General features: G+C 40.6%; 1 protein-coding gene across 5 annotated transcripts in view; it reads left to right on the forward strand.

Annotated features, from left to right (window-relative positions):
• The window catches only part of LOC125769360 (beta-1-syntrophin), a 125,106-nt gene that overhangs the window by 54,075 nt on the left and 58,244 nt on the right, over positions 1 to 12,787 (forward strand). For all 5 annotated transcript variants that reach the window (XM_049438050.1, XM_049438054.1, XM_049438052.1 and 2 more), the window contains 2 exons: positions 4,908 to 5,343; positions 6,796 to 7,030. In XM_049438050.1, coding sequence (XP_049294007.1) covers positions 4,908 to 5,343; positions 6,796 to 7,030 — 671 coding nt within the window. The remainder of the gene's footprint in view (positions 1 to 4,907; positions 5,344 to 6,795; positions 7,031 to 12,787) is intronic.

Here is a 12,787-nt window from a genome sequence, read left to right on the forward strand (position 1 = left end):
TCGTGCGCATGCGGTAAGCAATTAGGGTGGCCATTTACGGCAAACCGCCAGCACCATTTTTGTTCTCCAATTTTTTACCGAAGCTGGTCAAAACATGGACACGTTGCAGAAACGGTAGCGATGAAACGATTTCGGTAGTGTCGTACATCTTTTGTACGTTCGATTTCCCGGAACTAGAATATGGTAACGTTCTATATATATTTTTTCCGCTGTTACGAAAGAAAATGGACGATACTTGAAACTTGTTGAGGTTTTTTTCTGTAGATGGCAGTTTTAATGAATCGAACCTGAAAGGGGCCATAGCGGAATAAAGGATGTATGCCAATGTTGAAACCCACCTCCGCCACTCTCACGCATCATGATGGGTAAAATTGAAAGTAATTGAAACTAATGGCTAATAAAATGTGCGCGAAATTTGGTGTTTGAAATTTATGGGCCTTCAGTTTTTCCCAAGCACGGCTGGCGGCGCGTTTATATTTGTGCGTTCAAAGTCCCAGAGAACGCCACAACACATCACACGAATCTCTGATGGTGGATGATTTTGTCGATAAATAGGGAGGAAATTTGAGATTAAATTAAAATCTACTATTTAAATCAATTTTATATTCATGCTTATAGTGGGTTTAAATATTTTTCCCCCAATTGAATATAAATCATTATAGCGACACGTAATAATGTGCGTGTTTATCTCGTCATATTAATAAAACCAAACGCTTGGGTGTTAATATTCATCGCCGGTATTAAACTAGCCTAAGGCAAATTTATTTCATCTGACCACTATTATCGATGCACACCAAATCCCGATACGTGAAATTAGATCATCTTCTTATCACGAAGCGTTGACATCCATAACATAAAAGTACGCTCGAAGGAATGTTTTGCAGATGGGCATACAACATGGGCATAAATATTGCGTTGCATTCCAGCCACGTCGCCGCCAATGTGACCAAATGAAGCACACTTTATCTCGCCTTTCAGGCAATCTTAATTTGATTCAATAGGCTCAGATTGATGCAAAGAAGTAGATATAGGGCGACATATGGCAAAACGTGTGCCGACTGCGACAGTACAGGTAGCAGATTATTTACCATACATAATCCACTAGAAGTTGGTCACGTTTTCATTTGGGTTTATCGTCTGTATGTCACGAGGACGCGTTTCCTTTTTTCTTGATACTGCTAGTGTCTATTCGTTCCACAATTTCCATGCCTCATTTCCGTTCACTTGCTGTCCAGGCATTTTCATTAGACACGCGCTTGAAGAATACTCCAGGGAGCGTATTTTGTAGATGGGACGCTGTGGTTGAATATAGATGTTAATCAAATAGCGACGAAAGTTGTCTCTTCCTCACCACACATATTCACATATCTTACATTCCTTTCCATTTCCTTCGTGACCCCATTGAACACACGATAGTAGAGAAACCCGTGGTGAAACGTGAATTTCTCCCAAAACCGCACATTTTCCTACAGTTCCCCCGCATGGACCACGAGCGATGGCGTCCGATGGGTTCGACCCGACGAAAATGCTCGACCGGTCGCGCGTATGTGCCTTCCATCGCTAATCACGCATAATTTCCTACCCCACGTGGGAAGTAACACTCCATCCCCCCACAACCCCCAGAACCCAGAACAAACACACACACACACACACATGTGTGTGTTTTAGTAGCTAGCAGCACTAATTGAGCCATACAGTCATCGTGAAACATGCCGTGAAAATGGCACACTGGCCACGCCACACCACGTAAGCCCGACAGGAAATGGTGGAGGAAAGATTAATAAATAATTACCGTCACTAATCAATTTTCCACCCAGCGCAACACGTTTTGCGGGGAAAATTAATTGAATCGAGCACGCCAAGGGAGTGGACCGGAAGGAAGATGTAGGTGGGAAGGGGCGAAATTTTCGTAACATATTTCATGTGATCCGTTTTTCCTTCGGTTCCAGTTCCAGATTGTGGTTTATGTGGTGCGTAAAGCGCAGCAATGTAAAATTGGTGCTTTTTCGAAAAACATTTTCTTTGTGGAAAAACAAAAAAAAGCCATCTCGTGTGGAACTATTGGAAGAAGATGAAAACTCTAGCGTCATTAACTGCAATTCAATTTGATTATTTATTTCTGGGGGAAAAAATGCATAATCTTATTAAATCCCTTTTCCGTTTAAAGCTATCGTCTTTCTATTAGAAGACGGTGTCGAAAATTTGTGAACAAGACCTTTTGCACCTCGTCTACAAAGGAACCGAGTGTGTGTGATGTTCGGGACGGTGGTGGGAGGGAACCTTTCTTAAACACCCAAACTCATGTCCCATTAATCGTCTCAGCTGCTGCTGCCGTCCGTTTATTCGTTGGTTTTCTGCGCCGAAATTATCACATGCTCCTGAGTTGGTTGTATTCACGGGGAAAAAAGTTTTAGCTGCCGCTGATCCGGCGCTGGTGAGTTCCATCGATGATGGTATTACTGGAAACTTTCATCGATTCACGCTACCGCCGGTTGGGGGCTGATGTGCCCGAAATTTTGGGGAGGATAAATTAAAGGGAAAACCATTTTCTTTTCGAGGATTTTCGGTTGAGTTTGTTGAAGTGGTTTTGTGCTGCGTTTTTGCACCATTCTACAGTAAGGGGGGGGGGTGTTGAATATTAAATAGAAAATGCTGTAACCCTGCAAACTTTGTGTGCCCGAATGGGAATTGAACGTTGAGGACGTTTTAGCTGCTTCTTGGGATGCTGTTTGTTCGCTCATAAGAAGGCGTATTTCTGCAGAGTCTTGAAAATATTTTGATTTTTAATTATATAGATTTTGCTTCATACGAAATAAATCAATCTTGGAATCGTTCATTTCGGGTTGTTAGATATGTCTATTAAATTTTTTTCTTGATTCTATTTACAGACAATTTGTAAGCAGTTTCAGATCACTATATTTTCGATTCTCATATTCAATTTAATTATTTATTTTAAATTCAATTATTGGTACATTGTCTTAACAACTAATTTCATTTGTAAAACAAAACATAGCAAACGACAAACGAATGCAGAATATGATCTTCTTTAAATATTACTGGAGTCCAAGGTATTCATTGGTGTTCATTTTCTCGAGGACACAAAGCTTCTGTTAGATGAAGGGTTTAGTCTTGGTATATAAATTAAATTAAATGTATCAAATATTTCAATAAGGAGGACCTCAATTGTGTAATACAGACTAATTCATTTATAGATTTCGAGTTGCATGAATTGAAATACTCGAATGCTGCTTGGATTATGCTAATCCAACTGGTCTTTTCTTTAGTCAGCTCACTCATTAAAGAGTGGTGTTTTCCTTTGTGTTTGAAGTACAGTGGAGCCCCGATTATCCGGGAGCCTTTTATCCGTCTGTCCCATTATCCGTGCTGCTCCTAAATGACAGTTCCAAACGCGAATAGACATATTAATTGCAAACCGGTGATGGCAAGAAATAAAAACCACAATTTGCTTAACTGATTTATTTTGCAAAGTGCATCTAAGAAAATTAACATATAGCTTTAGAAAAAAGTCTACCCATTACATACTAAACAATAAAAATAGTTGTGTCTATTATCCGTGATATTCGTTTATCCGGCAGGGGCTGAGTCCCCAATGAGCACGGATAATCGGCGTTCCACTGTACTGAGTTTCAATGAGCGAATCATCGGGATCATCACCTTTAGCTATATATAACACAAACATTTGCTCATTAATCCTATAAGGCTTAAGCTTTAAGCTCTAAAAGATTTAATTTTCAGTATGACGGCATCAGTTGTAATGTCAAAAACTTTAAAAAACGAAATATGGTTTAAATATGGCTCTGATTCAACGGATTTGTTTTTATCTATCATTTCGAATGTGCCTCGGAACTTCATTAATTTTCTCTTAATGCAAACAAAAACGAATGAAAATGGTATCTTCTTATTCTTATTCTTCTAACGATCCTTAACACATTTCAATATATTAACATTAAATATCGAAATGAATTAAAATGACCTTTGGCAAACCCAACGATCATTCCAATAGAGAAAGGACAAAATTCTGATTTGCTGTTAAGTCAACTAGTTATATTATGGAGTAACATTACACAAATTTTTTATAAAGAAAAAGTTTTTAATTTGCATCCAACAGCATACTGCGGAACACGTTGGGTGGATGGGTAAATGTTTCCACTCGCTTGGTTCATCTTCTCCACGACTGAACATGCCGTTGGATAAAGTTTTCCACCCTGAAGGAGAATAATTGGATACCGCCCGTTTTTACCTGCTCGCTGCAAGGTGTGCATCGAACGAACGGCATTTTGAGTTCGACAGTTTGTCCAAACACTTTTAAGCAACACTTTTCCTCCCGCAGCTACCACGCTGGGAAAGGTTTTTTTCCGCCGTAAGCGAAAGGAAAGTTTTCGTTGTAATTGATGAAAACTATCAAACGCTTTGATATTGAATCTACTGATTTCGTCCTATGGTGGTTGTCGAGAAATAGTCAATCGATTTAGTTTTGATATGCATCGTGGTAGAAGAGTATTTATTTACAACACAGTAAAGAGTATTGAATTTGGAGTTTTTATTATGAACAGTTTATTTAAACGAGCACGTATTTTGTTAAGGAAAAATAGAAACAAAAAATGAGAATCCTTAATGAAGCAGAAATAACAAAACAGCAATCGCCACAACATTGTGCGTCCCCGTTTTTGGTGAGAGACTACGTACGGCATTCGATCGTTTCCGATTATTGTTCCGAAGCAGTTGCAGCAATAGCACAAACTGTCAGGAAAATATTCGTTGCCGGTCGATTTCCTGCGTCGTGCCTGCAATCGGGTTTGGCATGCACGTTTTCATCTACGATGCCGCGAATACCATCCGAACATTGCAACTTACGGTACCCTTCCTCTTATGCGTATCCTTCCCAGGAGCAACCACAGCGGTAACAATGGCTCGAACAATTCCTCCCAACCGTCGTCGGCGGGCGCTTCCGGGCCATCGATCCACTCGTCGGAAAACCTGAGCACGGGCCTGAACGCATCCACACCGCTGACAGCGAACGGCAGTGTCAGTCTACCGAACGGGATCGTACCGGGACCGGGTCCGGGTACGGGCGGTGGCTTAAATGGCGATAATTTCCTCAACAACAACAGTGGCAATGGGGGCGGTGGTGGTAGTGTCGGCGGTAGCAATGGGACCGGCACTGGTACGAGCAACGCAAGCAGCACGAACGGTACTAATGGCAACACACACAGCAACGGACCGGGTGCCAACAACAACCACAGCAGCAACAACAACAGCATCGACAACGGCATCGCGGAGATCTGTGACGTGCCGGATTCGGTGGCAAACCAGAAACGACATGTGAGTAGAAATGGAACCGTGGGGCAGCGTGGGGAACGGAGACGAAAGGGGGATAGTGAAGAGGGTGGTGGAGAGTTTGTTTGTGGGTCGCGCTCTGCGAAAACCCTATTCGCTCGGTGTCAATTTGGCCAATTGTCAGGCCACATTCCGTGTCCGTTTGGGGCGCGTACCGGCGTGAAGCAGTACGTAAATATTTCGGCCAAATGTTTTCTGGCAAAAGTGATGGACTCGTTCACCGGTGTCTCCACCGTTTGCCGGGTGAACGTACGGAAGGGATTATTTGCAATTCTGCGAACGCGCGAAATGGACTCGTTGCACTTTCCAGCTAGTGTGAACATCGGGTTCGACAATGGTGTAGTACATTGCGCCCATTGGAGCAGTTGGCGAAGAAGTGATTACATTTGTTTAGTTTTATTGCACAATTAAACAAGCTTTCGAGTAAAGGAATGCACTTGATGCCGACTTCACTGAACTGAGAACTTATTACAAAGGGAGTGTTCAAAAAGAAGAGAAAAGGCTCACAATTGGAATAAACCAAAAATGTACACACAAAAATGTCATGGATATTTGATGAAACATGCATTAACCGAAATAAAACCATCATTTATATTATAGGGAAACGCAAATAACAGGGAGTGACTTGCGTTAAAGGACGACCCACCCAAACAAATATGAAATATGCGGCAAATAATACCGTAATTCGAAAATATTCTAAAATTGATATAGAAAGGCGTGCAGTTGATATTAAACGTCAAATGGGCGGGTTTGTTTACATAAGGGAGGATTGAAGAGTTGAGATATAAAATATTTGTTTAACGAAATTTTAAACAAAATTTTGTACTAAATAGGAGTTAAAATTATCATGAACAGTAATACATTACGAACCACTTAGCTTACAGCAAAATTGAGCAGACATTTTGTTTAAATTAACAGGTTAACATACAAAAACACAACTACAAGAATCTGTTTCAATCTGATGTTCCATATTAATGGCACACGATTCGATATCAATTTTTGCTGATTCTCTGTCAATTTTTTCTCCTTATATTGATTGTTACGTATTTCATATTCGATTCTTTGAAGTGGACTCGCAGCAGCTTATCATTAGGGTCTCCCCTTATTAGAATTTTTTTTATCGAGTTGAGTAAAGTCTCATTAAAAAATAAAAAAAATATAACAATAAATTGTTATAAAAGTTAAGTCAGTAGTCAATTTTTTAGTAGATTCTTGGGTCATACAATGGAACCAACTCGACCGAGCGCATTTATTAATTGAGTGAAAAAAAAAACTCTTCAACGAGCTCATTTAACGATAGGTGACTTATTTGATGAAGCTATCGGGGATCGCTCATTTACTCACGACCTAGAGAAAACGAACAATGGTCTGTTACTTCTTTAAAAATACTGCATCAAAGTATTCATTTTCCCTCTCTTTTCTCTCCCCATCGATCAGGTGCGTGTCATCAAATCGGACAACAACGGGCTCGGTATCTCGATCAAGGGTGGCCGGGAAAACCGGATGCCCATATTGATATCGAAAATTTTTCGCGGCATGGCGGCGGACAACGCGAAAGGGCTATACGTCGGTGACGCCATCCTGTCCGTCAATGGGGAAGATCTGCGGGACGCAACGCACGAGGAAGCCGTACGGGCGCTCAAACGGGCCGGCCGTGTGGTCGATCTTGAAGGTAAGAATCGGTTGCGCTACCTCAAGTGCTTTCCGCGATGGTTTCGGGTTTTTTTTCTTCTTATCCGAATGTAACACCCACCGGGAAGCCGGATGTTTTGAATGTCGCTGTTGAGGATATGGCGGGTTTTGCAAGTGATTGCGCTGATGGTAGCAAGCGGCACGGCACGTGCACCTTTTGAAAGTGTGTGTGCTTTTAGAATTTGTTGTCATGGAGGCAGTGGCTTCGCCTAAGCAGCTTAGTCAAAAAACATTCGAACTGTACCGATCGAATGAAACGGACTTCCTAATGCTTCTATTGTGTTGGCTAAGGGGTATTGACTATTGTTATCTATCCACGTGCCCAGTCACGGAAAGTACTTCAGCAGGATACTGATGCTGATGGTTTGCGAAGCATTGTTATGCTTTAAGACCAACGATTAAAATTGATCTTAAAGAGTAATGTTTATTCTCTACTCCAACCATACTGATTTTGGTAAATAGCCACGAAATTTCAAATAACAAAACAACACCAGGAAACAATAAAAAAAAGTCTTTTGTTTTCACTCAAACGCTTATTATGCCAAGATGTAACGCGCATTGCCTACATTCGGGGGGCGCTTGTCTCGAACCGAACTGGAACGTGACGGAATCCATAAGTTTCCGCACCGTTCGGATGCGTATTTGGAATGCAAACAGAGCAACAACAGAAGCAAAAAAAAAAGCAAACAACAATGCCATTCCAATGTGTTTTGTACACACGCACTTCCGTTCGCTTCATATCCGGAGCGTGCCATAAATGCTGGCACGTAATAAGACATTGCGAACGGAAGCCTCGAACTGACATACGGTTGCATAATTCAAACGTCATGTAGCTTTTGCCAACCCGCTTTTTGTTCACTAGCTTGCTGGGAACAACACAACAAACGAGAAACCACAAGACCTGACAGAACGAGAATTGGAAACTGCCGTTGTCTGCATGTAACGTGCGCGAACGGTTGAGGTACGGGAAAACAAAAAGTATTACAAAACACTTCCAGAGTCCAGGGTATATAGAGAGTGAATCCAACGTCAAACTGGTACGCATCGCATCGTACAAAAACATTCTATATGAGTGGCATTGAAATTGGGTTTATGATTTATAAGAACGACCGTTAGCACACACCCGGAATAGGTAATGAGCGCTCACTTGCTTGATGCAAACGCATGCAGGTCGACATTTTCCTTCCGTTCGCGAAGGACAAAAAAACTGTTTGATTATATTCTCCAAGGAATAGCATATCGAGAGAAAAAGCTCGAGCAACTTGCGCTGATTAAGAATGCATTTAGTTTGTTTGTTTTCATTTAGCTCCAATACGAATAAAAAAAGGAATAAAGCTCATGCGCTTAGCTTTGAGTGTTCCCGGTGGGGTCGAAGGGGCAAGCATGGTTATTCATTTTTATTGTTTGTGACAGGCTTTATTTGTTTTCTCCTGCTTCGTGCTTTGTGTTTGTTCCAATCGTGCAATACAGTGTGCATTTTTTTGCGTGCGAAAGGTTCCTCCACGGTGCTAGATTATAATTTTACTTATGTGTGTGTTTGTTTTTTTTTCTATCTCACGTACGTGCGTGCTGTGGCTAAACTCATTAGTTAAGTGAAGAAGGTGGATTTTTTTTGTGAAATTGGTTTCGTAAGAACGATGGAGGCGCCTGGTAGTTTTGCTCGGCACGTGTTTTTGTTTTATTTCACAAAAACACTGTTTTGTTTTAAGTTGTTCAATATTATTTTCTATTTATTTTGAATAAAATCAAATGTTTTCAAAATCATAACAACTTTTTATTCCCATTTGAACATGTACGAATCGTGTTTAACGCACACGCCAGTTAATTATCGCTGCTGAAAGTTAATCTATGTATCATTCATGTACTGCAAATCACAACCACAAAGACAATCCCAGCTTGTAACACCACAAATGAAACCACCGTCACAAAATGGCAACCCACCCAGACCAAGATTGAAGATGATTTTGCTTTCCCCCCAAAAACCACACGCGTTGGTCTCACGCACTGTCACGGAGAACTCGTCACGTCGGGACGAAATTAAAATGTCGACAGAATTGAAACATTAATTTGCGGTTTAGGCGCTAGCTCGTACCACGTACCACGGTGGAATATGGCGGTGGTGTTGAACTGGTAAAACTGGAAATATGGCGTTCGAGAACATAGTGACACAGTGGGCAGCATGTCTTAAGGAGTTCAACAGTTAGCCACAGACGTGACCAAATGTTCTCATTTTTCCCCCCGCAGCCAGTCGGCCAAGGTTTAAGGCGAATATTATGGTGACCGTAATAAATTTTGCCGGCACCAGCATTAACCGCAGGCACCTTCTGCGATATACTTTCGATACGGTGCTAGAATTGTTGACCGGAAGGGCAGGAAGCAGGCGGAAACGTGCCCGTGGAACCATGAAATTGAAATGTTTAACAAAAAGTAAAAATTGCACAAAAAAGACGGTACTGTACGGATTTATGGTAATGGAAATTTAATCATCATGACATTTTTCTTTGGCTAGCAATAAAATGTAGCAAAGGTTAAATTGCATACGAGGAAGGCGTTTTTTTGGGGTAGAATAATTTAAATAATGAACGTCTTGGATTGGGACTATTGACCAGATACAAGACTGGAGATCATATTTTACACAAATTTTCAAACAACTGTTTTTTTCTGTACATTTCGAGATGATTTTTTTTTTTGGTAGTTCCAATCTTTAAACATTTTCATAACCACTGAGTAAGTAGTTCAATAAAAAAAATGTTTTGGACGTGACGCAATTTTGAATTTTTTGTACAATTTTATGCTTTCATTGGTTGAGGATTAGAGTGTCTTTAAACGACGTGTTACTGCAGCATAAGCTTTTCTGTTACATTTGAATTACGAGCGACAAAAATTAAGGAAACAATGAGTTTGGATAATATTGCATTAAATTGAACTATTTAATTATTTGATAAAAAAATCGTTTATGTATTTGCTTTCCCTTCCTAATTATAAATTTAATTGGAACCATTAAATTACTAATTTTGAAATATTTTTATCGAAATAATGTATGACCATTCATCATTATTTTAAATATTCCTTGTTCCAAATCATGTAAAAACACTTTTGTAGTCTTTACTTTCCCTTAATATTTGATAAAGAAATAATCAGCTCGTAGTTGCTCCTTTGATCGTTATCAATGTCATTCCGATACGGCTTTTTGTTGTAAAGTACTGGGCGTCTCCATTATCCCACGATTTAAATAAATACTACGCTTAGTCGGATAATAAGGCCAATTATTCGAGTCGAGCGCATAGTCGATTTGAACAAATTTAATTGAACAATGAAATATAAAACAGAGTTGATTGTACTGCATACATCTAACAGTTTTATGTAAATTAATATCCGATTTGGTATTGGGTCAATGTAAAATTTTAATATATATTTGATCATAATTTTAATATTTTGCTCAATGTGGAAATTTGAGTAAATGCTTTAAATTTGATAAAATGCTTTAAAAGGAGGTCTTCAGCATGTAATTAGCTTGAAAATAGAAAAAAATGAATAAAGGCAATTTGAGAGGGAAGAAGATTTCACGCCTTCTTTCCAAGAAACACTTAATATTACAGACAAAATGACCTGAAGGTCATTGTAGCGTTAAGCCTGTTATCCATTACTTACATACACACCATTATTTTCCACTGCATCCAACCGTATCAAAAGTGTTTGAATTGCAATTATTTATTCTTCTTTGCAAAAAAAAAGCGATTGCAATTGCATTTGGTTCCTATAAATCTAATCATGATTGCTTTCAGCATTTGTGAACGGGAACCACTATTGGCGTTTCTTTTCCCATCATTAGTTGCCGTTCATTCGTGCACATTCTTTCTTTTCCATTACCGTACAGCGCGCATTTATTCCATCAAACACTTATCCCCGAGTGTGTCTTCCGAGCACGCATTTGCTTCTTCTCCCTTGCAAGTGCTTGGCCAGCCGGGGGGGGAAATTGATTACACCCGAATGGATTTCTAATGGTGGATGACCGAGTATTGGATGTGACTTCGCTCATCTTACGGTACCCGGTTACGCGCACCTCTTCAATGCGCTCGCTGGCAAATGGAAAACGGAACGATGGTAGAAATAGAAGGTCACCATGTGGGAGGTTAATTAAGCTAATCCGATAATTGCTTCCTAACGAGGCGCATTCTCCCTGTGTTAGTGACGGGGGACGATCACACGCAGGAATCATAGCGTACGGTAATGGGAGTTGGTTTTTTTCTCTCTCTCTCTCCCTTTTTTCTTCCTTCAACTACCTTGGTTGTCCTGGATGATGCGGCTTCTTCCAAACCTAGGAGACGAGAGTCGGTTATTCGCAGCAAGGATGCTTTTAAAGTTTCTGACCCGGAAGCTTCGGTTCGAGTCTGCCCTACCTGACAGTGACATCCATTCGGAAAAGGGCCACAAAGAAAATGTGGAAAACATAAACGATTTCTAGATCAACGCTGATGTTTCACTTAGGGGTTGTAGAAGGTGAACACAACAATAGAAATAACAGCAAAAAAAACGAGTAGAAAATGTGGTTATCCTTTTATCCTGTCGCGTTGCGTACGACCTAGTCAATGGTAGTCATTCCCGAAAGGGTAATATGGCTTGAGCAGCTGTAGCGTTGTGTTTGTTCCGATAAAAATGTTCCTACATACATGTGAGAGACAGTCCGACAGTTTCTAGGTTAAATAAACATAATAAAATTCACTAACGAATGGGGCAAAGCGAGCGACCGAGAGAAAGAATAGAAGAAATGGAGATAATAGAGGGACTTTGTAGTTTTGCACGGAATGGGCCACGTTGTATGCTTCCTGCCGGTAGAGCATCTACAAATCCAAATGAGTGTTTGCCGAGTGTCGGAATGCCACTTTAGGGACGCACAACCGTAACCGGGAAGTTGTTATCCTTGAAAACGGAACGCAACGAACGAACCAGTACCAGTAAAGGACGCAGGTGACCAAATTGAATCAATTCCTCCTTATGTCCACCCCCTCCCCTTGCAGCAACGAACGAAACGCAGCGTGTATGTGTGTTTGTGTGGTGTGGTGGGGGGAGAAAAATTTGGGCAAATCATTGAGAACACTCTCGAGGACTCTTAACGCCAAGCTCATAACCGTCGACGGACGGAGTTTGGAGGAAGGCCGAGGGAATGAATCGGAAATGGTTTCAAGTGCTAAGTGGTGAACGGTACCAGAACGCCTTTTTTTCTCTCTTCCTCCTCATAACAACAACGCAAAGAGCTACAGCTTCAAATGGACCACACAAATGGACCCTAAATGATACAGTCGCTCTCACGGGACATCTCTTGGTCATTTCGGTGCGGATGTTGCTGAAAGTTTTCGAACATCGATGTCCACCGGTAAAGGAGGGATTTTTTTCTGTTTGTGTTTTGTTTTGACCTCGTTTAATAGAAAACAGAATACAAAATAAAAGTAAAAAGACACTGTGTTTTTTATGTTTTTTTTTTTTGTAGATAATTTTCCTTCTAGAAGAGATCTCATGGAAACACGTTCATAGTGCTTAAGAAAAGGAAATTCAGTTTTCGCTGTTATTTTACTTTTTTTGTTCGTGCCATTGCAAAATTCAATTCAAACTCTCGGTTATTGTAGTTATGTTATGGAGGATCCCATTAACCCTCGCTGGGTGCCGGGTTATGATACAACCGCAATGGTGAACTTCTATTACATTCACCTTGATGTTCGGTTCTCGCCTAGCTGCAATG

This window comes from Anopheles funestus, chromosome 3RL, assembly GCF_943734845.2.
Source record: "Anopheles funestus chromosome 3RL, idAnoFuneDA-416_04, whole genome shotgun sequence".
NCBI lineage: Eukaryota > Metazoa > Arthropoda > Insecta > Diptera > Culicidae > Anopheles > Anopheles funestus.